General features: G+C 41.7%; 2 protein-coding genes across 7 annotated transcripts; one reads left to right on the top strand and one right to left on the bottom strand.

Moving 5' to 3' along the window:
- Positions 1 to 371: 371 nt before the first annotated feature.
- Positions 372 to 14,355, bottom strand: il21r.1 (interleukin 21 receptor, tandem duplicate 1). Of its 5 annotated transcripts, XR_003750333.1 has the most exons (10): positions 13,985 to 14,355; positions 13,658 to 13,760; positions 13,269 to 13,374; positions 12,836 to 13,029; positions 12,320 to 12,739; positions 12,164 to 12,236; positions 11,596 to 11,686; positions 7,235 to 8,903; positions 2,115 to 2,191; positions 404 to 473 (listed from the first exon to the last, which is right to left on the bottom strand). XR_003750333.1 is itself a non-coding variant. In XM_028986746.1 (9 exons), exons 2-9 carry the CDS (start codon positions 13,713 to 13,715, stop codon positions 8,298 to 8,300), a joined length of 1,476 nt encoding a protein of 491 aa, XP_028842579.1. In that variant the 5' UTR covers positions 13,716 to 13,760; positions 13,985 to 14,355; the 3' UTR covers positions 6,544 to 8,297. The 5 variants fall into 5 exon arrangements, 3 of the variants coding, with proteins under 3 accessions (XP_028842579.1, XP_028842577.1, XP_028842578.1); XR_003750334.1 differs by lacking the exon at positions 2,115 to 2,191 and having other exon boundaries at positions 372 to 473; XM_028986746.1 differs by lacking the exons at positions 404 to 473; positions 2,115 to 2,191 and having other exon boundaries at positions 6,544 to 8,903; positions 12,320 to 12,518; positions 12,591 to 12,739.
- A 601-nt stretch (positions 14,356 to 14,956) lies between these two features.
- Positions 14,957 to 20,227, top strand: ube2ia (ubiquitin-conjugating enzyme E2Ia). Of its 2 annotated transcripts, XM_028986446.1 has the most exons (7): positions 14,957 to 15,101; positions 15,687 to 15,759; positions 16,078 to 16,161; positions 16,644 to 16,716; positions 16,805 to 16,914; positions 19,892 to 19,971; positions 20,070 to 20,227. In XM_028986446.1, exons 2-7 carry the CDS (start codon positions 15,694 to 15,696, stop codon positions 20,128 to 20,130), a joined length of 474 nt encoding a protein of 157 aa, XP_028842279.1. In that variant the 5' UTR covers positions 14,957 to 15,101; positions 15,687 to 15,693; the 3' UTR covers positions 20,131 to 20,227. The 2 variants fall into 2 exon arrangements, with proteins under 2 accessions (XP_028842279.1, XP_028842280.1); XM_028986447.1 differs by lacking the exon at positions 14,957 to 15,101 and having other exon boundaries at positions 15,230 to 15,759.
- Positions 20,228 to 22,548: the final 2,321 nt, after the last annotated feature.

Below are 22,548 nucleotides of genomic sequence, written 5' to 3'. Positions count from 1 at the left end.
AATCACTGTTGGTTTGTTATACTCATTTAGTGAACAAACTAGACTTACATTAAATGTGACAAAATCAGCAAATTCAAAATCAGCATCAAAACTGCAGTGGTCAATATTCTCCTCTTTCACAAACAGACATTTGAATGTTCTGTAAAAAAAGATGAAAATAGAATTATTAATTTTATATTGAGTTGCATGCAATGGACACATTATTAAAGACACCTGCTTAACAGAATTAGGAACACTGGGCTAGGCTGCAGTGCCCAGCTTATGCATATGTGTGTGGATTTAGTCTGCATCTGTTTACAAGATGTGGCTAGTGAATGCGGCGCACATTCACCTGGTTTCAGAACGTTCGAAATCCCAAACCAGAAATTCCAAGTGGAAGGAGTCACTCAAGTTGAATGGAGCAATGGTCTTGTTCACCGTGCAGTCTATTCTCTGAGAGTAGTCGGTCACACAGGTAAGTCCATTTATTTCATCTGACACAGAATACAGATGAGCTGAATTACATCTGTATAACATACTGTTGATTTTTTGACACCCTAGCTGACCTTACATGCCACTGAATTTTCTGATGACAATCTGGGTAAAATGTAAATGAAAATGTAAATTTCATAAACCCATATTATATTCACAATAGAACACAGTAATTCGTCAGATTGAGGTATAGTTTTAGGCCATTAAAGATTAAGGTCATGCTGACCATGTCTCAAAAAAGTTTGGACACAGCCATGTCTACCACTATGTACCATCACCTCTTCTTTCAACAGTCTGAGAACTGAGAAGATCAGTCCCATTATTGTCTGAAATCAGTCCTGTTCAACAGTCATAACTTCTGTTAACTTCTGGACTGGATTGCAGGCTGGTTCTGCTGTAGATTGTCTTACTGACAAAGACATTGCCTGGATGGGAGTATATGTTCCTGTTTATACCTGTGCATACCTTTCAGAATTTATGTTGGGCAAGATAAGCGGATGTGCAAACTGCTGCCACCCCCAGAGATGCAAGTTTTAGTGCTGAATGCTGCTAACAAGCTGAATTATGCTTTTACTGTTTAAACTGGAAGACACAGCGTCTAGAAAAGCGAACACTCACTAAACTTTAGAAAGATTGTTATCTGTCACACCTAATATTTTACCGTTGCCGTAATGTGAATAGACCAAACAAACCTGCTGTCAGTAGCATTATAGTAAAGTAAAAAGTATATTTACTCATAAACATAAATTAGACAGCTTAGTTTAAAAGAACAAACTAATATTTTTTAACTATTGAAATGAGGAAAAAAACACATTAAACAAACAACAGCAATGGTTTATGTTTTTTTCAGTGCATCCATACACTGTAAATAAAAAAATTTAACCTGTTGCAACCTGTTAATTGTTACGGCAATGCTGTAACATCATATGAGACAGATTACTTCAATTTTTTAAAGTTCACTTTTAAAGGATTCACTTTCTTCAGTGTGTCTGACCACAGACTAGTTCTTCACTTTATCTCAGAATGGCCCAGAGAAGACTGACGGTGTTTCTGGATCATGATCACATGTGGCCTCTTCTTTGCATGAATGACATTTAACATACATTGTGGTTCATGCAGTGATGTTAAACCACAATGTATGTTAAATGTCATTCATGCAAAGAAGAGGCCACATGTGATCATGATCATGTGATTCAGGGATTCATGATTCAGAATCATCCCTGTTTTTAAAGCAACACTGCCTGAGGGCCCAAAAGTCATGGGCATCCAGTATTGTTTTGTGGCCTTCTCCCTTACACACATATTTCACTGGAATATTTACATATATTATTTATAAATGTATTACATTCATGTGTTAAATTCATTAAGGAATGTGACTGCTGTTTTTTTTTTATTATTCTAAAATAACGACTAGTACAAATAAGTGCATCCTCTGCTTAATATTCTAGACATAATCACCACCAAAAAATAGAAGCAATTTCTTCTCTGTAGCTGGAAAAGAAGAAACATGCTATGCAAGCAGCATTTTCTTGTTTCCTTGCTTTTACTTTTTATATGTCTTGCCTTTCATTTGTAATCCTGTTATCTTAATACCATAACAATCAAGCAATAACCAATAAACAGAAACCAAAATCAAATGTTACCTCTCCCCAATGAAGATGGACTAATCCAGACTGAGAAAAGTGGCAGAAAATGTAAGAATCTCATGATTTTTCGGTCCCTGTGAAATAAATATAAACATATCATCAAGTGCCAGAGCATTAAACGCTTCTGTTTCTAGCAACAAAACCTAGCAGTTGTGGTCAGAACTTTGCATACATCATCATGGGCATGAATGCCATGGTATGTTTTTTCCTTTCGAAGACATTTCACATATTTTCAATAGCGTTGAGGTCAAGAGAAGACCAATCCAAAAGCTTAACCCTTTAATTCCATGCGTATCATATTTGAGACATGCATTTCCGAGACCAATTGCATTAACATGATATATGAATTTTGCATAAAACTCTTTTGTATTCTATCTGATGCTTGTCTTCTGCCCCCTGTTGGATACACTCTGCACTACAACAATGCTCACATACAGCTGGTAAAAAGGGAAATTTACTGCTAATCCTTCAATGGTCATTTGTTATTTTTTTCTGGATGTGATATACATTTGTCTTCCATTGTCCACAATACAGTGTTTTGATTAATCAAGCGCACAATTTACAGACTGAAATGTGATATTTACAACAAATAATTAGATATGAAGTCTGAGTCTATGCAATGGCTAATTTATAGTTGACAAAAAAAGGAAGTTTACTACTGTAGATGTCCTGCACTTGCTTGATGGCAATTTGATTGACATAGAAGGCCTTGTAGAGACAGATGACAAAGTGGAAGGTAACAATTGGACTCCAGATGCAGAGCATGATGATGAAAGTATGTTATTGCCCGAAGTGTCAAATGCGATACAAAAAAAGCCATACTTCTAATGTGTAATGCCCAAAGTATCAAACATGATACAAACAAATATCCACTGTCTAGCTGTTGATCAGAAGTTGTGAGAACATTGGCAACAAAACAGCCAAAGAGCATGGTCCTACCACCAGCTGGTACAGTGTTCTTGGGTTTGAAAGACAATCGGACCTCTTGTTAATGTGGCCAAACAACTTAATCTTTGTGTAAGTTGAAGAGTATTGGCAGCCAAGAATTTCAGTTGAGATTGAAGGTGTCCGTTCTTGGATGGGACCCTCTCAGTATGTGTCTCAAAGGTCCAAGCTTGTGAGTTTGAATCTGGAATCCAGCTTCGAGTGTGTGGTTGGCATGATCACTAGGTGTTGGCCCAAAATTGTCCAACTGTTGTCGATTATGACGAGAAGTTAACTGGCCTTGTCATTGTCAAGTTGAAAGAAGAACCTTCAGGACTAATTTTAGTAGATGAATCTATCTATTTGAGACTATATGTATATCTTTTAGAAAATCCACGATAAACATGTGTACCAAAATCATTAAAGATGTAGGTTGTAGGGTTAGAGAATGAGTCTGTGTAAACGTTTGACCTCAACCATGTAATGTAGAGCAAACAGAAAAATTTGGACTATGAGAGTTGCTCAGCATTCACAAAATCATAGCTATGAATACCATTGGGTTTTCACGATCCAGCGTGAAAGTCACTCTGGCTAAGCATCTCAACTAAATGCCATGTAATCTTGATATGAGGAACAATCACAACAATCACATCACATACACAGTTTAACCTGAGAAAAGGTTTTCTAATACATCCAGACGAAGGTGGCAGGTTGCATACACACCATTTCATTCACACACCGACACCTACAGCCAATTCAGAGCCAATCCACCAAGTCTACATCTTTACAGGAGGAAACCGGAGATCCCAAAAGAAAACCATGCCAACATAGGGTGGGCATGCAAATTCTACACACACACACACCCACAGTGCCCCTGCTAAACATTCAGTACAGTGTTGCTGCGATCTCCAGATCCTGCAGGTTCACTTTGTACAACATTTGCAAGATTAGGCCTTTCCTTTCACAACAGGCTACGCAGCTCCTCGTCCAGGCAATGGTCATCTCGAATCTCTACTATCGTAACTCTCTCCTGGCTGGAGCCTCTGCAGTCAACCACTCCAGATGGTCCAAAATGTGGCAGCCCGCCTCATCTTCAATCAGCCAAAACACACCCATGTCACGCCTCTTCTCACCTCTCTCCACTGTCTCCCGGTAGCTGCTCGCATTGAGTTCAAATCCTTGATGCTGCCTACAGGGCTGTAAATGGAAGTGCACCCTCTTATATCAACACACTACTACCTACACTCCTGCACGCCCTCTCAGATCTGCAAATGAAATGAGACTGAAAATCCCCTCTTCACGGGGTCTCCGATCCCAATCGACTCTGTTCTCCTTTGTTGTCCCTGGCTGGTGGAACAACTTGCCCTCCTCCATTCGACCAGTCGAGACTACTACCACCTTTAAGAAGCAGTTGAAAAACCACTTGTTCAAAAAGTACTTCAGACGAGTCTAACACGCACACACACTCACAATTAAAAAATAAAAATTGTCTAGCACTTAACAATTAGCTAGCATATTCTTTTCCTGACAAGTTAGACCTTATCAGGGCTCATAGTTTTGCAACTCAAAATTTAAAGAAACCGAATGAGAATTGCTGGTGTCTTACTCATGTAAGTCACTTTGGATAAAAGAGTCCGCTGGGTAAAGTAAAGTACATTGGTAGATTCTCACTGAAGGCATCAAAACTATGAATGAACACATGTGGAGTTATGTACTTAACAAAAAAATGTGAAATAACTGAAAACATGTTTTATATTCTAGTTTCTTTGCTCTGATTACTGCTTTGTACACTCTTGGCATTCTCTCGATGAGCTTCAAGAGGTCGTCACCTGAAATGGTTTTCCAACAGTCTTGAAGGAGTTCCCAGAGGTGTTTAGCACTTGTTGGCCCCTTTGCCTTCACTCTGCGGTCCAGCTCACCCCGAACCATCTCGACTGGGTTCAGGTCCGGTGACTGTGGAGGCCAGGTCTCAATTTTTTGTTAATTCGTGTTCATTTATAGTTTTGATGCCTTTAGTGATAATCTACCAATGTAAATGGTCATGAAAATAAAGAAAACACATTGAATGAGAAGGTGTGTCCAAACTTTTGTCCTGTACTGTATGATTCCTCAAAAAAAAAAAAAAAAAAAAAAATGAACATCATACCTACTGGGCGTACTAAAACAGAGTTGTGGGTTGTTATTTTTCTTCTCTTGTCAAAATCCTCCATTACGTCAAACATAATCAGTGGTGTCTACCTCTGGGATCCTTCGCCTCAACAGAAGCACCGGCGACAGACCCACACATCCCGCCCACTGCTCAAACGACAAATGTTTCCTTCCACCCATAATTATGAACCCTCACAAACCACACATTTCTACCTCCCACAGTCACAGTTCATGCCAGTTCTTTTACTACTCTCAGAAAAGTGACATACTATTAATAATGTTCCTGTGGAATCCGGCCAGGAAGATGCTATTAGACCCCTTTTATATTGTCGTGCAGGGCTGGGCATAGTCTTTATTTGAAGAGTAAGCATAATATAATACAGAACGCATTCACTGACAATTACCTGCCCAAAACATGTTTGATTATCCCTTTACTGTCAGGGATAATCTTGGGACAATAGGCATGTCACATTATAACATTTACTTGGATTGTAATCCTATCAAATCAAGTTAACTCTGTCAAATCACACACTGAAAAAAGGAAACTCAAGGCAAGATGTTAGTGTGGAGCAGAGGATGTCTGTGGCAGAGTTAGGGTCCTGAATAGAGAGGATGTCTAGTAGGGGAGACTTGGCCCCCTTCTAAGTCGAGTAGGGGAGAGGGTGCGGAGATTGCGGTGAAATTGTGTAAGGTGGGTGTGGTGCGTGCCGGGGGGGATAGTCTGAAATTAATAAAAGAGTGATCAGATACATGTAGAGGAATGACAGATGTGTTGACTGTGGAGCAGTTGCGTGTAACCCATTTCCCTCATACAGTTTTCTCTAATTTGTGTTTTTATTAGTTAGAAACTGTTCATTCCTTTAACTTTTATTGTACCATGCCTCTGTATGTCCAAGCAACATCAGGCGAGATCAAATACATTTCTAATAATGAATGGGCCTATGGGTGGGCTTTTTCATAACACCAACAACATTAAAAAAACGCTGAGATGTAATTGAATACCATTGTTATCTGGTTGCAATGGCACCTGTCAAGTTATGAATACTCAAGGCAGCAAGTGATGATTTGTTTCATGAGAATTAACATGACGAGCCATTCTGAGAATAATATTTCACAATGATTGGAATGTTGTGAGAAAATGAGTTGAGACAATGACAAAAATCTATCAAGAAAACCATCAAGCTGGACAGTCAAATTCAAAAGTGGCAAGACTGGAAACCGGCATCAAAATGTGAGGATATGAGGGTGAGGTCAGGGAGCAAGATTCAAAATCAAAACAAAAGCAGAATTGAGCACAATTTATTTGCCCTCTTTAATCTCCTCAGACATTTCATAAAATAAAAATGTGGGATTTGTTTAAAAAAAAAAAAAAAAATAGCATTTTATTTCAGTAATTGTTGCCAATATAAATATAGAAACTGAACAAATATTTTTTATATAAGAAATCAAGAAACATATTTTCATGTAAATCTGGTAATGTGCGTAATGAAGAGAAAAATCTTTACACAATATTTTCAGTTAGAAGGAAATGTAATTACTGCCAAGTTAATTTTGCTTTAAATGAGACCTGAGTGATTTGCGTTAAGGAGCTCTGTGCCCAGACTGCTTATTCTGAATGGACAGTAAAAGTAATTTCATTCACACACAGACACTTTGTCAGTCCTTCATTGTTGCATTTTCTTTCTTCATCACTCACACAGAAACAAAACTGAACGACAACTTTGCCTGCTGCATTGAACCCTTGACCACCATCAATTTTACAAAACTATGAAAGCTAAATGCTCTGCACAGTGTAGCATGCAAAATGACTGCATCAAAAATTTATAGAATATTTTGTATCGCAATATCGCTATTCACACATTGCATTTTAAAAGCAAGAACAAACTCTACACAAAGACAGAGTCCTCTCTCACTGATGGCCTTTAAAAAAAAAATTGCACACTGAAGTCTATAAAAATCAAGCACTAAGGCAATTAGTGAGTGTAACAGAGCAAATAAAATATTATTTTGCCAGTTTGAAGAAACATTTAAAAAACGGTCCATACCTTATGCCTTCAAGAGAAAATGAATCAGATCTGTTTCACAGATGGTTGTGCCCACAAATGCGTATCTATTACCTTTCCTGTTCCTGTTTAAAGTTGCCTTTATCATTTTATCTTAGTTTTGCCAATGTGGTTTACAGTCAATAGAATTGTGAAAGTTAATTCTCTTTAAAATTGAGAAACAAGGTCAAGTGAAATATAAGATTTTGGTTACTGGATTTTTTTCCCTTTTCTTTTGCTGGCAGATTGATCACCATGTGCACACCAGAAATGCAGCTTGTAAACTCTGTTAGTGCTGCACATGCCAGACTCATATTTCAGAAGATCTTGGGTTTTTTTTAATTTTTTTATGTCTTTTGCATCAACCAGTGGCTATAGACTGTACTTCACATAGAAAAAGCATTTGTAAAAATGCTTGTTTAATGTGTCTTTCCGCTTGCAACTGAAACTGCCATCCTTCTGCGTTATCGACACACTAATCAGATTCAGCCAAGCAACTTTGCAGTGTTAAACATGTGATAGACATTGTCAGTGTTGCCTGGCAAACTACAATTTTAAAAATTGCATGTTCCTCTATGACGTCGATGATCAGATGCATCCGGGCTCTAGTTTTCGATGTTCGTGACGCCATGCATCTGTTTGCTGAACGTGAGCATTTGCTTAAAGACATTTCACTTTTTGAAATGTCACTTCTGCCAAGAGCTCCTTTGCACAGAGCCTTTTCCTGCTGGGCAGCGTACAGCGGGTGTCTCAACAGAGTCTGAAAAACACCACCGTCCTCCACAAGAAAACTGCCTCCACAACAATGGGGACGTGGCCAGTGAAAACACTGGGACCCGAGTGCCTTGCTCGTGGTGACATGCTCCACTCCAGGAGGAAAGCTGCTGAAGTTGACAAGTCCTGCCTCCAAAACCGACGAATGTTCTAGGATCTACACTCTCAAAGATATTTTTTTTAAAGAATTCAAAAAGTGACAATGCAACGCTGCACCAAAGTCCCTTTGTGTCGTGCCTTTTCCTGTTGACCCGGGTACAGAAGGTGCCTGAGGCCCGTATGTGAGCGGCGGTTAACAACCGGTACTTTTAGGCTCCCCTTCTTGCGCCGCTGGAAAGGCAATCCACTGCTTGACATAGTTGGAATGAGGACCTTCCACCTCCTTCAGCAGAGCCATCTCTGCCCGTTCACCCCCATCAAAGCCGGGGCTGCTGCAGTCCGACTCGAGGAAGCCACTGTCAATGGTGTCCAGATCCAGTCCCACGCGGGGATATCCGTCCTCGGAGTGCTCAGAGGAGCTGTATGAGCTCAGAGATATCGCCTCCACGTCCTCCTGTGGGAGCCAGTCCTCCTCGTCTCGCCCCGGCGCCGGCCTTTCCGCTCTCTGGTTCTCGGCCCCCAGGGCTCTTCCTCCGCCGTCCTCCTCCCCGGACACGGTCACCGTGTCGATGGAGATGTGGCCGGCGGAGCAGTCCGCACCGTGGCTGTCAGCTCCAAAGAAATAGGGGCGGGGCGGGCTGCGGGAGCCCGGGTCAGCGCTGCTGCTGTGCTGGACGAGACACGCGCGCCGCTCGTCCGTCTCCAGAGGCCCGGGCGTCTTCTCGCTCACCACCTGCAGTGAGGTGCTCTTCTCCGGGACATCGAAGTTGTTAAGGGTGAGAACGGGTCCAACCCATTTCTGAAATGGCAGCCAAAAGCAGCGTCTTGTTCAAGTTTGCAACAACAACAACAACAACTACACATAGTACAGCAAAAGCCAGCATGCGAAATCAGGGGACACAGTAAATCACTTAAACAATTAGCAAAAAAACGAGAATTGCATCGTTTTTTTTTTTACGGTCATGGGTGCGATAGGAATCTGTGCATATGCAAGTCTTGAAAAATGCTTATCTTGTAGCTCAGCACAATTCAGTTGGGCGCAAAGATTAAAAACCTCCACAAGTGTGCTTGGCAAGAGGGGAAAACGGGCTGATAAGTGTGCTGTGGTATGACTGATTTATCTTAATTAAGCTTTATGATGAACAACTTGACGTTTTTTTTCTTTTGCTATGATGGTTCTCGCTGATCTGTATCGTCTGTCTGGTTAAAGTGGGGAATTTCAGACGTAACCAGCGTATATTTCTGAGAACTGATAACAGTGATTTTGTGAAGTTAAGGCGGGCAAGCTCGCAGGGGCATGAGCCAGGGCTGTTTAATGTTAAAAACATTCTCCTTCTGGCAGCATGTTGAGACACAAAGACGCAGTAGCTCACCAAAGTGAGTACACCCAATCACATTTTTTGTAGATATTTCATTTAACACTGAAGATATGACACTTTGGTAGAACGCAAAGTAGTCAGTGTGTCCCTTGTATAAGATGTCCCCTCAAAATAACTAAACACACAGCCACATTAACGTCTAAACCGCTTAACACAAAAGTGAGTACACCCCTAAGGGAAAAAATTGCGCCCGATTAGCCTTTTCCCCTCCGTGGTGTCATGTGACAGGTTAGTGGTACAAGGTCTCAGGTGTGAATGGGGAGCAGGTGTGTTAAACTCTCTCATGCAAGTCACTGGAAGTACAACATGGCAGCAAGTCTGTCTTACAAACATGGTGGTGGGAGCATCATGGTTTGGAGCTGCATGTGGGCTACACATGAAAGTGAAGTGAAACACTGCAGCACAGCACACGGTGACACAATGAAATGTGTCCTCTGTTTTTAACAAATCACCCTTGGTGTAAGCAGTAGGCACCCAGGGAGCAGTGTTTGGGGACAGTGCTTTGCTCAGTGGCACCTCAACTTTGGTGTATTGGGATTCGAACCAGCAACCTTCTGATAATGTGTCTGTTTCCTTACCCGCTTGGGCCACCACTGCCCCATGAATGCCAGCGTTCATACTGTGAAACACTGAAGCAGAGCATGATCCCCTCCTTCAGAAACCGGGCCACAGGGCAGAATTCCAACATGACAACCACTGTCTTGGTAAAGAAACTAGGTAAAGGGAGTAAAGGGACTGGCCAAGCATGTCTCCAAACCCAAACCCTATCGAACATCGGTCTCTTAACATCCAGCAGCTGGTCTCTAGGTCTCTAACATCCAGCAGCTCCATGATGTCATCAAAATATTGAGACTTTGGACACTTTCACTTAGGGGTGTACTCACTTTTGTTGCTGTGTTTGTGACTGTGTTTAGTTATTTTGAGGGCACAGCAAATTTACACTTATACAAGCTGTACACTGACTACATTACATTGAATCAAAGTGCAAATAATAAGTTTAGGGGTGTGCTGCTTATTCAAATGGAAGGCCATGGTCCTTCATCTATCAATGAAGCGTACACATGTACACATACAGTGTAGAATGCTTACAGTGTACGTCAACACACCCCTGTTCAAATGTCAGGTTTTGTGATGTGATGTGATAAGAAAGGTGATAACAATAAATGATTTGAAAAATGTTCCCATCTGTAATGTGACCTATAATGTCTGAAGTGTTAGTTTGGGGCTGTGCACACTTATGCAACCAGTATGTTTTTAATTGTCTGTATTTTTTCCCCCTAAACGATTTGTTGGTTATTAAGTATTATGTTGAAATTCCCAAATATATCTAATAACTAATTTGCCTTGATAAATGCACAGCAAAATATTATACTTGTTTAACTCAGTTCTCAGAGTTCTCTCTGAGTTGTACCTCTGTTATACATTTAAAAGGGTTTTATTATGTAAAACAATTTCCTACTATGCCCCCTTCTGGACATGTGTGTGAGTGCAGACAGAGCAAAATTTTTGTAAAGATCTGTAAAAAAAAATAATTTTTTTTAAAATTAAGTCCAAATTACTAAATAAAATGTATAAACGTGCAATGCAGTTCAGATAACAGAAGTCAAATAAAGAGAGAAATTTAATTAATATTTATTAATTACTTAAATGTTTTATTTAAAATTCAGTGTATATTAATTTTAGGGACAAGCCTTTAACCTTTTCAATGTTTATTATTATTAACGAACTACATTAGTAATTAATAAATGGAATGGGTGTCTGACCTACCAAACAGGACATTAAGAAATTAAGATTAATCACTTATAATCATAATAAGTACCACGTATGATTTCATGGAACTTTCATGTGAGAAAATCCCCAGACGACCAAAACATCACCCACCTGACCTGACTTCAGATTTGAGTGTGCAGTACTTTCCGTCTTAGGGGAAAGAGGCCCAAGTGTCAACTTCTTGCGTTGCGCGAGTCCACCCAGGTGCTTCATGGCACCGCTTCAGCGCATGAGTCATTTTCGGAGTCTGAGCACAACACTGCACAGCTCTCCGGCGCCCATGATCGCGTCCACTTAACGGTCAACATGAAAACATCGACTTGTCCTTGGTGGAAAACTTACCTTAAAGTCGCCTTCGTACGTGTGGTAAAGAGGTTTGAAGAACTGCTCCGGGTTTGGGATGTAATGGAAGAGAAGTGGCTTCTTAGCCCACCTGCAGTAAAGGAAAAAGCAGCATGCGTCAGTGTGGTACCTTCGTTTCAAACAGGAAACGTTGCGCAACTATGTCTCATTTAATAAGAAACAGAAAATATGAATTTGTACGTGTGGCTCCTCGATTAAATGAAAGGAGGTTGTTTCTTTGGTATGAAAAGACAGAGCAGCGTACGCGTTCACTTTCACTTCCTGACCTTTCTTGGCGAGCCGCGTCTAGCCGGATAACATTTGGTTAAATGTGGTCAGTACAGTTGCCAGGTTGCAAGTCTGCATGACTATTCTGTCTGAGGACAAAGGACAAAACGTCCTCCACTTTCTCACTTGCTGAACGTTTTTTTTTGGTGCAGCCGTGTAGGAGGTAATGCCAGGAAACTCGAACGTGTTGCTCTTGTTTACTGGAACCGAATGTGTCTGGGTGGCCTTATAAATATTAATAATACAGTAATAAGGATGTTACTCCTAATTTATTACTTACATTTTAACACAAATGACAACAACTGGGACCACCATCAGCAGTGAGAGATACGCCCAATTCTGAAGGACGTTATCTGTAATAAGAAATGAATGATGATGATGATGATGGTGCAAAGCAAACCTACCGCTGTAAAAGTGGACCTGGTCTGTGCAGTACCTGTACTTTTACAACGAAGCCCGTCCTCGCCCACCGTCCTCAACTCAACCCCGGAGCTCCAATCGCTCCAGAGGGCACGAAACATCCCAGGCTTCACTGTGGCCTTCACGTCAGCCAGATACGTCACGCAGTTCTGGAGACCGTCGCGCTCGATCAGCTGGAACCTGCGGTCCTCTTCCAGCTTGTAAAACAGCGGCTCCTGCGGAAGGTGGGGTCGACCGGCGTAAAGCGGAGCAACGCTTGGGACCCCAGGAACCCCCGCGGACTTTACCTCGAGCGAGCCTGTTCGTAAACGCACATGGTACACCAGGTGCCCACTCAGCAAAAAGTTGTCGTCGCCGGTGTACACCGTGCTCCAGGTGAGGTTGAAGCCCCCGCTCACTTCGGTCAGGGTTAGGTTGAAAGGAGGCCGGGGTTTGACTGTGACAACAGTGACATTTGAGGATAAATGATGAAGCATCATGGCCGCTGTAACAGATGCGGTGCTGTACACAGACATGGACCTTGTTGACCTACTTGAATAGCGCAGTTTCCACATGGCAAGGTCCTGGGAAGTTTCGGTTCCTCTTTGCCTGTTGATGGATTTCACTCGGCCCGTGCAATTGGTATTAAAACAAACCACCAAGTCAAACTTGTCTGGCTGCATCGTGCACCAGTGCTGCGATGGGCCGATTTCACAGCTGCCGTTTATCACGTCATCATCATCACTTCTGGAACGACAACAACAATCAGATCAATATCATACCCAATCTTATAAACAGCACAGCCATTCATTCTCTTCAAATATATTTATATACCAGTCTGATGTAGACATAATCAGTCACAATTTAAAACCTTGTCATGCTTTTGATGGATTGTACAAGACAATATAACGCAATATAAAATATTGCATTGCTATTTATTGGAAATCACAGTTAAACTCAGAACCAAAACAACCAGAAATGGGTACCTGCACTCGACCTCAACCACACAGTTATCTGGCGGCGCGCCTGAACTGGAACAATTGACAGTGGAGATGAAGTCTGTGGCGCACGAAACGTTGCACTCGGATGAAGCTGCACACACGGGGACAGGGGGGGGGACAATCGGTCAACACATTGACATTTAAGGCATTTATCAGACGCCCTTATCCAGAGCGACTTACAATCAGTAGTTACAGGGACAGTCCCCCCTGGAGCAACTTAGGGTTAAGTGTCTTGCTCAGGGACACGATGGTAGTAAGTGGGATTTGAACCTGGGTCTTCTGGTTCATAGGCGAGTGTGTTACCCACTAGGCTACTACCACCCTACGCGGGAGCCTTTCCCACGAAATAAGAGCGGACGGACAAGAATACGTACCGAACTGAACGAGTCCCCAAAACAGCACCCAGAGGAGTGCCTCTCGAGTCCCAGCCATATGAAGAAGAAGGGCGTTCAGCGGGTCCAGGATCTGAACAAAACCCTAAAAAAAAAAGACAGGTCACAATTTCATTCATTCGCAGTTTTATTTAAGCTCAACATTAAAAAAAAAAAAAGATGAAAACAAAGCTTTAAACACGTCTGTGGTTACTGACTCGGCTTTTGATGCTTTATGTATTATTGTTAAAAAGCATTTCACTGCACATCGTACCGTGTACGACTGTGTACGTGACGAATAAAGTCTGAATTTGATCGATTTGGTCTCACCGTGTCTTCATCGCGTCTGCCGGCGTGGAGGGCAACTTCGGTCCGTCAGCTCCCCACTTCCTCGCAGCGGGTTTTGGGCGACAGCCGCTTTCATTTTAAGAGGAGAGACGTGACGGTGGAAATTACAGCGTGCGCCGTCACGCAGGATGTGGGCTTCGGCTCTGGCGCCCGCTGCTCGACGAATCGATTCGAGCTAAAAAATAAAATAAATCAAATAAAAACTACGTGTCGTTAAATACAAACAAATGCATATAATCACCTTAATTAGATGACGTAGACAGATGGGCGATTTCGAAGAAAACTAATATGCAAATATTGCAAACATAACCAAATATTACAATTTTATGTTTTTAAACATAAAAATGTGTTACAAGTATGGTGAAGGTGTGCATATGTGTAAAGTGAAAGTAAAGTGAAAATTTGTGCAAAAAACGCCATCACTGCGACAAAAAGCTAAAAGCACAACTAATTTATTTGGCATAATTTAGACAATAGCAATAACTAAACGAAGCACTGCATCAGGAATGTGGTTCGTTCGCGGCCAATAATGTGGTCCATTGTCTTTATCTGTGTAATGAACCACTGACCTCAGTTCAGTCGCGCCTGCCACTTTCAAATAATGAGCGCGGCCTCTTTAAACGCCAGGCTGTCTGGCGCACTGCCTGTACGGTTGCATTTAATAAAGTACGTAAACAGAAAAAACATGGCAAATACAGCGAAATGACAAACGAAGAAATATAATAAGTCATTTGAAAAAAAAGCTAATACCACGTTACGCCTTGCTTTTTGTATTTAGAAAAAATGTGACGGATCGAATTTGGTCTAGGCGTTTGATAAAATAGTATTCCAAAATTAACCAAACGTGCACCCAACCGCCGACTATTACGAATCACGCAATTAATTAAGCCCGCCAAAATCAAGACAGCGGTCATTAGCGTTAATTGCATTCAGGCGCTGCACGGAGGTCCTATTTATGCTGGGTGAAAAAAAAAAAAAATCTGTGTTTTTTTTTCCCAGCAGGGCAAAGTTGCTAAGATTTTCTTTTAAGTTTTGAGGCTTTCGGCGTGTTCCTCGGCGAGTCTTTGTCTCGGGGAGTCTCGCACATTCTCGGTCGGAGGTACGTGCCGCGGCCGATGCGGAAGAAACCGCTTATTTTGGCCAGTTGTAGGGGGGTCTGACTGGCCTCCGTGGGAGTTTGCGCTGTTTTTTTTTTTTATCGTCCGCTGTTACCAGGGGGGCTATAAGAGAATAGCAGTCGGCGGCGCGCCGAGATCCGCGTTGCCCACCGCACCTCGAGTTTAGTGCGGCCCTGTTAAGGAGCCGCGACCCGCGCACTCGTTTCCCTGGAAGTGCGCAGTTCGCGCATGGCGGTATGCGGCATATTGACCGAAAGCGCGCACTGGCGCAAACCGACGCCGCTTTTCCTGCGTGTTTTTTAACGACTTAATCGCCACCGAAACCCGCGTTGTTTATTAACTTATTTATAGTGTTAGTTTTCTTTGTTTTTATTAGGTTGTTTACATGCCGCGGGCGGGTGCTGTTGGGTAGAAGTTGCGGGATGCTAACATGCTAACATGGCCGTCACTGATCGCCGGCCGACGTGTTCGAACGATTCCGCAGAAATGTCCTGTTTCGCGTGGCGTGTGATGCGTGTATGCACGTCCTGAAACGAACTACGCGGTGACTCTTGCTACTTTTCCAGGGAAGTCATGTCTGGTATAGCCTTAAGTCGTCTTGCACAGGAACGAAAGGCCTGGCGGAAAGACCATCCTTTTGTAAGTGAATGCATGCTAAATTGTGTTTTGAGTGTGTATACAAATGCAGAGAAAAAAAAAAATCAATAATCGAAAGTGTTAGTCCTACAGACGTCAATTGACACACACACACACACACACACTATATATATATATATATATATATATATATATAATTGTGTGTGTGTGCATAGGACTGTAATTTATTTATTTATTTTCTTCTGCATTTGAACAGAGCTGTAGCTATGCTTGTTTATAAGTATAAGTTTAGCCAAAACATCTGAATAGCTCATTTTGAACACGCCTGTTATTCTACATGTGGATTTACTTTTGTCGCAGGGCTTTGTTGCAGTGCCAACCAAAAACCCTGATGGAACGATGAACCTGATGAATTGGGAGTGCGCCATTCCTGGAAAGAAAGGGGTGAGGAGCCAGGACGCCGTGGGGAGGGGCGAGGGGGGGCTAGGGTGGGAGACTTTACACGGACTTCCCTGCACGGTCACTCATCCGTATGCATGAAAGGCCGGTTGCCTCGTCCAGAAATTATTTTTATTGGAAATTGCAAGATTTTTAATTGAAATAGTTTCACATCAGGACTGGTAACGAGCCCCAAAAGTGAACTGCACTTGTAAATGTCCATTTTATATAGTCTTATTTTGTGTTTTTAAATAGGCTTTAATCTGCACCTCTTTTACCTAATTAGAGAGTTAACGATTCTTACATCATATTGCGGTATAATTAATAACAACCTTATATTTGCACATCAGAATGGGAACTAGGGTACATCAGCCTCAGGGTTACATATCCTACTTTACACCTTAGTTGCCCTTTACTGTCAGAAGGGTACCGTTTGTGTGTGTTGTCATATCTGCTGATGTGTCGTGAAATGGGTTCCCTCTGTCTAGACTCCGTGGGAAGGAGGTCTGTTCAAGCTCCGAATGCTTTTCAAGGATGACTATCCATCCTCACCACCGAAATGTGAGTCTCTCTGCGATCTCTGCAAATTCTCTCATATCTCACACTCTCTGATCATTAAAAGCGTAACAGAAATTGTTCTCTTTGGCAGGTAAATTTGAGCCTCCCTTATTCCATCCCAACGTATATCCCTCTGGTACTGTATGTCTGTCTATTTTAGAGGAAGACAAAGACTGGAGGCCAGCCATTACCATCAAGCAAGTAAGCAGAATGGGCTTTTTAGGGACTAGTGCGGGATTTGTTTGGTTTTCAGGGAAGTTAAGGGGAATGGAGTATTTTAGTTATAACATTTAAATATCAGGCTTCAAGTGATCTACTGTGTTGTTAAACCTCCAATGAAAATGCATTTTAGTTGTGAATTGTTTTTCTTACTATAACTAGATCAACCGTTCCCATAAATTGTCTGCTAAAGGTGACCCATTATAACAATTACTAATGAAATCCACAAAATTGCAACAACCACTTAAAAACCTCACTGCAATATATTTCACACATTTCGAACTCGTGTATAAGGTGGGGAAAGAAAAGAAGCAATGAGGGTCCAAGTACACGTACAATATGCTTTTCCCCAGGTTTTTTTTTTTTTTAAATGACTACCTTGAAAGACCTTCGCTCAAAACAGCTGAAATCTACGTTGTATGGGGCTGGCTTCGCATGCTTCTTATACGTGGCGCTCTTCCAGGAAGTCTACCACAGTGTAGCAGCTGCCCCCATGACACGTTGCTTTTTATATGTGGGTGCAACAAAACTAGTCCCACAATAAGATTTCCACAAAACCGGTTCCATTGCCACAAGTGAACCTCAAGCTGAAAGAGGAGTTTATATTCACACTGGGCGTCAACATTTAGTTGACCACGGCCTGTTTTTTTTTTTTTTTTTTGTTTTGTTTTGTTTTTGGTTACCATAGCAACATAAAAGTTAGGCATAAGCCATAATGGTTGCTACATACTGTAACTCATGGCCATATCTTACTTTAGCAGGAGTGTAAGTGAGTTGAACGGTGTTAAACTATTACCAGAGGTGGAGAGAGAGGCTCCCCAATTTACAGCCCGCTGCACGAGAACATGCTCCACTTCCAGATCTGAACGGAAACCAGAAGTGATGCTGTAGCATTTGCAGTTGAGGTGTGCAGAAAAGGACTCTCCTTTCTCACTGTGGCTTGTGGCTGTTAAAACTTTATGGTACGGGAACTGAGAAGATGTTGATCCAACATGAGATTTATTTAGTTTCTTTTTTTTTTAATATTGTCTTTAATCGAGCATGGAGCAATTTAACTAAAGAACATGGGCATAAAATTTTCTCCTGATCTGATTCAGCTTCAGATTTCATAATATAACATGGGGCACACAACTTGTGGTGTTTTTATACTATGTTAAGCGACACATTTTTATGATGTGAAATAAGTAATGTGACTAATCAAATATATCATGTAATATATTGTTCAACAAGGCACTGGACCTAGACTAACTTTTTGCAAAGTTAGGTGCTCCACATTTTCGACTATCGCATTTAGTAATGACGTTTTATAGGTTCACTTTTTTTTTTTTTTTTTTTTTTTTTTTGTGTGTGTGTGTGTGTGTGTGTGTGTGTGTGTGTGTATATATATACATACACACACACACACACACATTTATTTATTTACTTAAATTGCTGTGCGTATAGGCAATATTGAATTTAAATATCAATCTCGTTAACAAAATTCTTTATTTGAAGCACAATTCTATGAGGTAACTTGCTGACCATCTGTTGGTGTTTAATGTTCTTCACTCAGCTGAACTAAAAAGAAAATCTAAATTAAAAGTGCGAGTGTGTAAGGGCTCGAACTTGATTATCATCTCGGCCTGATCTGTCTGCTGAAAGGCAGTGGGGAGAGGGAACACTAGGCCAGTACATTTTATTGCTGCAGATAATGTGTTTTTATAGATTCACTGTGATTTTTCAGTGTTCAATTTCTATCACTTTGCTCAGGCGGTAAATGTACAGTCGGGTGAGGCGATAAAACTGACTAGTCAGAGGTGTGGGGAAAATGACTCGTAAGGTACAAAGCATGTTTTTACCGTCGTGTACAGTTTCTGATTCAGGCTTTTAGAAAGCCATGCTTGTCCGGCTCTGGTCTAACTTTTGAGGCCTGATTTAAATCTCTAGCCTGGACCAGTCAGATATAAACCGGTTTGCACTCTAGATCCCTGTGACTTAATAAAATCTGAGGAACTGGTTCCTTAACTGCAGAAAGCCTGTTCTAATGTGTGAACGTGGTGCAGTCGTAACTGGAACCCCCACTGGTGTTTTAAGTTTGCGTTAGTGCGCAGTGCCAGAGTTGCGGTCTGTCGTACTTCAAGTCTGTATGATGTGCACTCAATGACTGAAATGGCCTCTCCGTACGGACGCAAGGCCAGATCAGATAGAAATGGATGGGGGTGGCTTAGTCGACTGAAACTTGACTAGACTAAAATGAGTATGGATGTTACTAAGAGTAATACTAACTAAAATGACCCCTAGACTAAAATTAAGACTGGCCACCAAAAACTATACCTTCATCGCAATAAAATTCAGCTTGCTGAACGATGACTGGAAACCCCACCCACACGAGAGGCTTGTCTACGCAATCCAAACTTTAGACTGCACAAACAATAAAGGGGGCACCGTAATTGCAAATGCAGTGAGCGAGCTGTAAGCAAAATGACAAATATGACAAAGTAGACATTCAATTTTTTTTTTTTTTTTTTTTTTTTTTTGTAAATGAAACTTCTTGATTTTGGTTTTGCTTCTTATGATTACTTTGAAAACTGGTAAGGTATGGATTCAATGAAGCATTATGGCAGAGGGTGGAGCGCCTCAAAAACAAACACGTATAACAAATTTCACCTCGGGCTACAGGTTTAGCAATTTCGCGTTGAAATAAGAAAGCAACAAGCGTGACGTGCGTAAAGCCAGCGAAATGGCTCTGAAGTGTCTTCGGTCTCAGTCTGGCAAGATCAGAAACTAGTATTTGGCCATGAACTTCCTAAGAGTCAACTTGTGTAATACAGTAGTCTGTGCCCTTGGAGAAAGATGTGCCTGCATTCCAGTATTTATCTGTGGCTGCAGTCTGTTTATCCCTGCATGGTTTTATTCGTTTAAAAAGGAGAGTGTGTGTGTGTGGGGGGGAATTCATGATAGCCACCTATTTCTTTTCTAGATTTTGCTAGGAATTCAAGAGCTCTTGAACGAACCAAATATCCAGGACCCTGCACAAGCTGAAGCGTACACTATTTACTGGTAAGATGGCTGAACTGAAACGCTTCATGGCCCATGGCGTGTTTAGATATATTTGTAAAAAATAAAAAATTGTGTTTTTTTTTTTTTTTCTATTGCAGCCAAAACAGAGTGGAATATGAGAAAAGGGTTCGAGCACAAGCCAAAAAGTTCTCCCCATAAGCTTAAAGTTTCTTGCTGAAGTGAATCAAGGTCTATCCACCAAAACCCCACAGATGACACCACACCTTTTTTTTTTTTTTTTTTTTTTTTTTTTTTTTTCTCCCCTTCTTCGCCCCCTCCTCTGCCTCCTCCCCGTTTTCCAGGAGTCTGTTTAAATTCTTGACTTTGCCGGTTCTCGGTTGCTGCCCTGCTTTTATTTGGACTTTTTTTTTTTTTTTTTTTTTTTTTTTTTTTTTTTTTTTTTTTTTTTCTGGTTCTTGTCGAGTTTTTGTTCTTCACAAGACACTCATAGAAGAACGATTGCTGCCCCTTCCTGTAGTGTAGCGCTCTTGAGTGTCCTGTGGTGGTGCGGGCGGGCGGGTGGGTGCTGCGGGTTTGTGTGGTGGGGGTTAATCTTTTAGTTGTGCTTCTGTAGGCACAAACCGCTATCAACATTGAGCCGTCTGAAGTTATGTTCCTGGAGGAGAGGCAAGTGTGTAAATTGGACTTTTTTTTTTTTTTTTTTTTTTTTTTTTTTTTAACCCCCTTTCTTCCTTTTTCTTTATTCCTTTTGGAGAGAGGGGCTCCTTTAGTAGTCATGGTTTTAAAGGTGTAAGACTTGCTATTAAATGTCAGTATTTCGACTGCTGTAAAATAACTTTTATACTTTCTTGAAATACATTTAGTGTGTGTTTAGAGAACTTCTCCATTCCTGATGCAGTGTATTCCGCATGTTGTAATATAAAGTGGTGGCATTTTGGCCTTCTTGGATGTGGCCCTAGGGGAGGGGGTGTTGAAGGGGTGGGGGTTCCACCAGAATCAAACTCCAAGGAAGGGCCGCTTATTGCTGCATCGGTGTCTTTGTGTTTAATATTGTGTTCATGTAAGTGTTTAGAGTAAATAAAAATGTTTATATAAATCCAAAAGAATCTTCTATTTTGAACTTCATGGAGGACTCGTTTTTGTCCAACGCCGCACGGACGAAGGTAAGTGTCCTCGCACAGGCAGGCCGCATCCGTGGGCTTTCCGCTCGAGTTTACCCAGTCAGGACTGGCCTGGGACATTTTTAAGCCTTGCTGTCCGTCCCAAGGCTTCTCTGTAAAGCGAGGAGCTGTGACGTCGACCTAAAGCGAGCCGAAAATAAGGCCTGGACAAGGGGACCATCCACAGAGAAGTACGCTACATGGTCTCATAAGCCTTTTTTTTTTTTTTTTTTTTTTTTTCCCCCAGATGGATCTAGTTTACAATTATAAATGTGAGTCTTTGTAATGAAGCCTTATAGGCATGTGGTCCACAAATTATCCAACAGTTTGGGTCCCTCCTGCAGCCAGTGTCTTACCTCTGCTGTTGTCCCTATTACTTTTCAAGGCTTCTGAGAGTAAAACCCAATAAGAATGCAGGCTGGACTGGTTTCAGGTCTTCAGCGACCTGAAGCACTTTGCCATTTGGAGTTATTTGAGTCGCATTGCTTCCTAGTCTCTCTTACACACAAATAATTGGATCAAACTAGTATTACTAACGATCCATTAGTAGTAGTTACCTGCAGGGGAACTTGTGCTCTGATAGTGTCTGTGTGTGGGTCCCCCGCCCGCACTTATCCATACTTATTAAGGAAGCTTTTGTAATTAACAGGGAAGCCTTCCTGTTGCCCCCTGTGGTGAAATGAAACTGAGTGACAATGGAAACGAAAGACTGGAGATGCAAATTTAGTCATTAGCGCCGTCGGTGCTTGCCGGTGGTAAATCCGCACGATCGTCAGTATCCGGCAAAGAAGAAAACCTCGAAAGTATCCGCACTGCATGAACTCCGTTTCAATCTCACTGCTGAAACGGGGGGGGGGCAGTGCCTTCTTCCAACAATTAACGCATGAATCAAAGCCACGTTACTCATCAAAAGGACACGTTCCGACTCCACCGCCCCCAACATCTAGGCCCTACTCTACGCCTAGACTGGTGGAGCATTTCCCAGCCCAGATCCTGGAGCTGGGGCCCGAGGTATTTGTCTAACGATGGCCGTGGAAGGTTGGAAGTCTCTGGCAGAAAGGATTGGGAGAACCTGTCCTTGTTTGATAGTTTTTTGAGACTGGTGTATGAGAGCCTAGTGGTAGGTTTTATGTTTGTGGCCCAAAAAAAAAATGACATCTCTGTCTAATAATAAGAACGTCCTGTGAGCATGGAAATTCCCGTCACGTCTGTTTGCTTTCAGGGCCTTCCCTCCACCTCCTTTGGTACCACGGTGCAGCTAGTCATCAAATAAAAAATTGTTTAACAATGTTGCTGTTTAGATTGAATTACACAGTGCCTGGCCATTTCACTTAATCATTGTTCCCTCGTGCTGATTGGTCAGCCTCCTGTAATTATCGAAATTAATTGAAAATGCTTCCCCTCCTCGCTAATTAACTTTTACGTTGGCCTTTGCGTCACTTAATGTCTCTTGTTG

Source organism: Denticeps clupeoides, chromosome 7 (genome assembly GCF_900700375.1).
Source record: "Denticeps clupeoides chromosome 7, fDenClu1.1, whole genome shotgun sequence".
In the NCBI taxonomy this organism is placed as follows: domain Eukaryota; kingdom Metazoa; phylum Chordata; class Actinopteri; order Clupeiformes; family Denticipitidae; genus Denticeps; species Denticeps clupeoides.
The sequence above is the reverse complement of the archived record's forward strand: the minus strand, read 5'-3'. Positions and strand labels throughout refer to the sequence as shown.

What these genes read in the sequence shown, in the direction of transcription:
- il21r.1 (XM_028986744.1), bottom strand. Translation starts at nt 13,715, where the DNA reads ATGGCTGGGACTCGAGAGGCACTCCTCTGGGTGCTGTTTTGGGGACTC. An exon ending in GTGGAAACTGCGCTATTCAA is followed by an intron (nt 12,740 to 12,835) that starts GTAGGTCAACAA and finishes CTGTTGTCACAG; the next exon opens with TCAAACCCCGGCCTCCTTTC. An exon ending in GTTGTCATTTGTGTTAAAAT is followed by an intron (nt 11,687 to 12,163) that starts GTAAGTAATAAA and finishes CCTTTACTGCAG; the next exon opens with GTGGGCTAAGAAGCCACTTC.
- ube2ia (XM_028986446.1), top strand. Translation starts at nt 15,694, where the DNA reads ATGTCTGGTATAGCCTTAAGTCGTCTTGCACAGGAACGAAAGGCCTGG. An exon ending in GGCGGAAAGACCATCCTTTT is followed by an intron (nt 15,760 to 16,077) that starts GTAAGTGAATGC and finishes CTTTTGTCGCAG; the next exon opens with GGCTTTGTTGCAGTGCCAAC. An exon ending in GAAGCGTACACTATTTACTG is followed by an intron (nt 19,972 to 20,069) that starts GTAAGATGGCTG and finishes TTTCTATTGCAG; the next exon opens with CCAAAACAGAGTGGAATATG.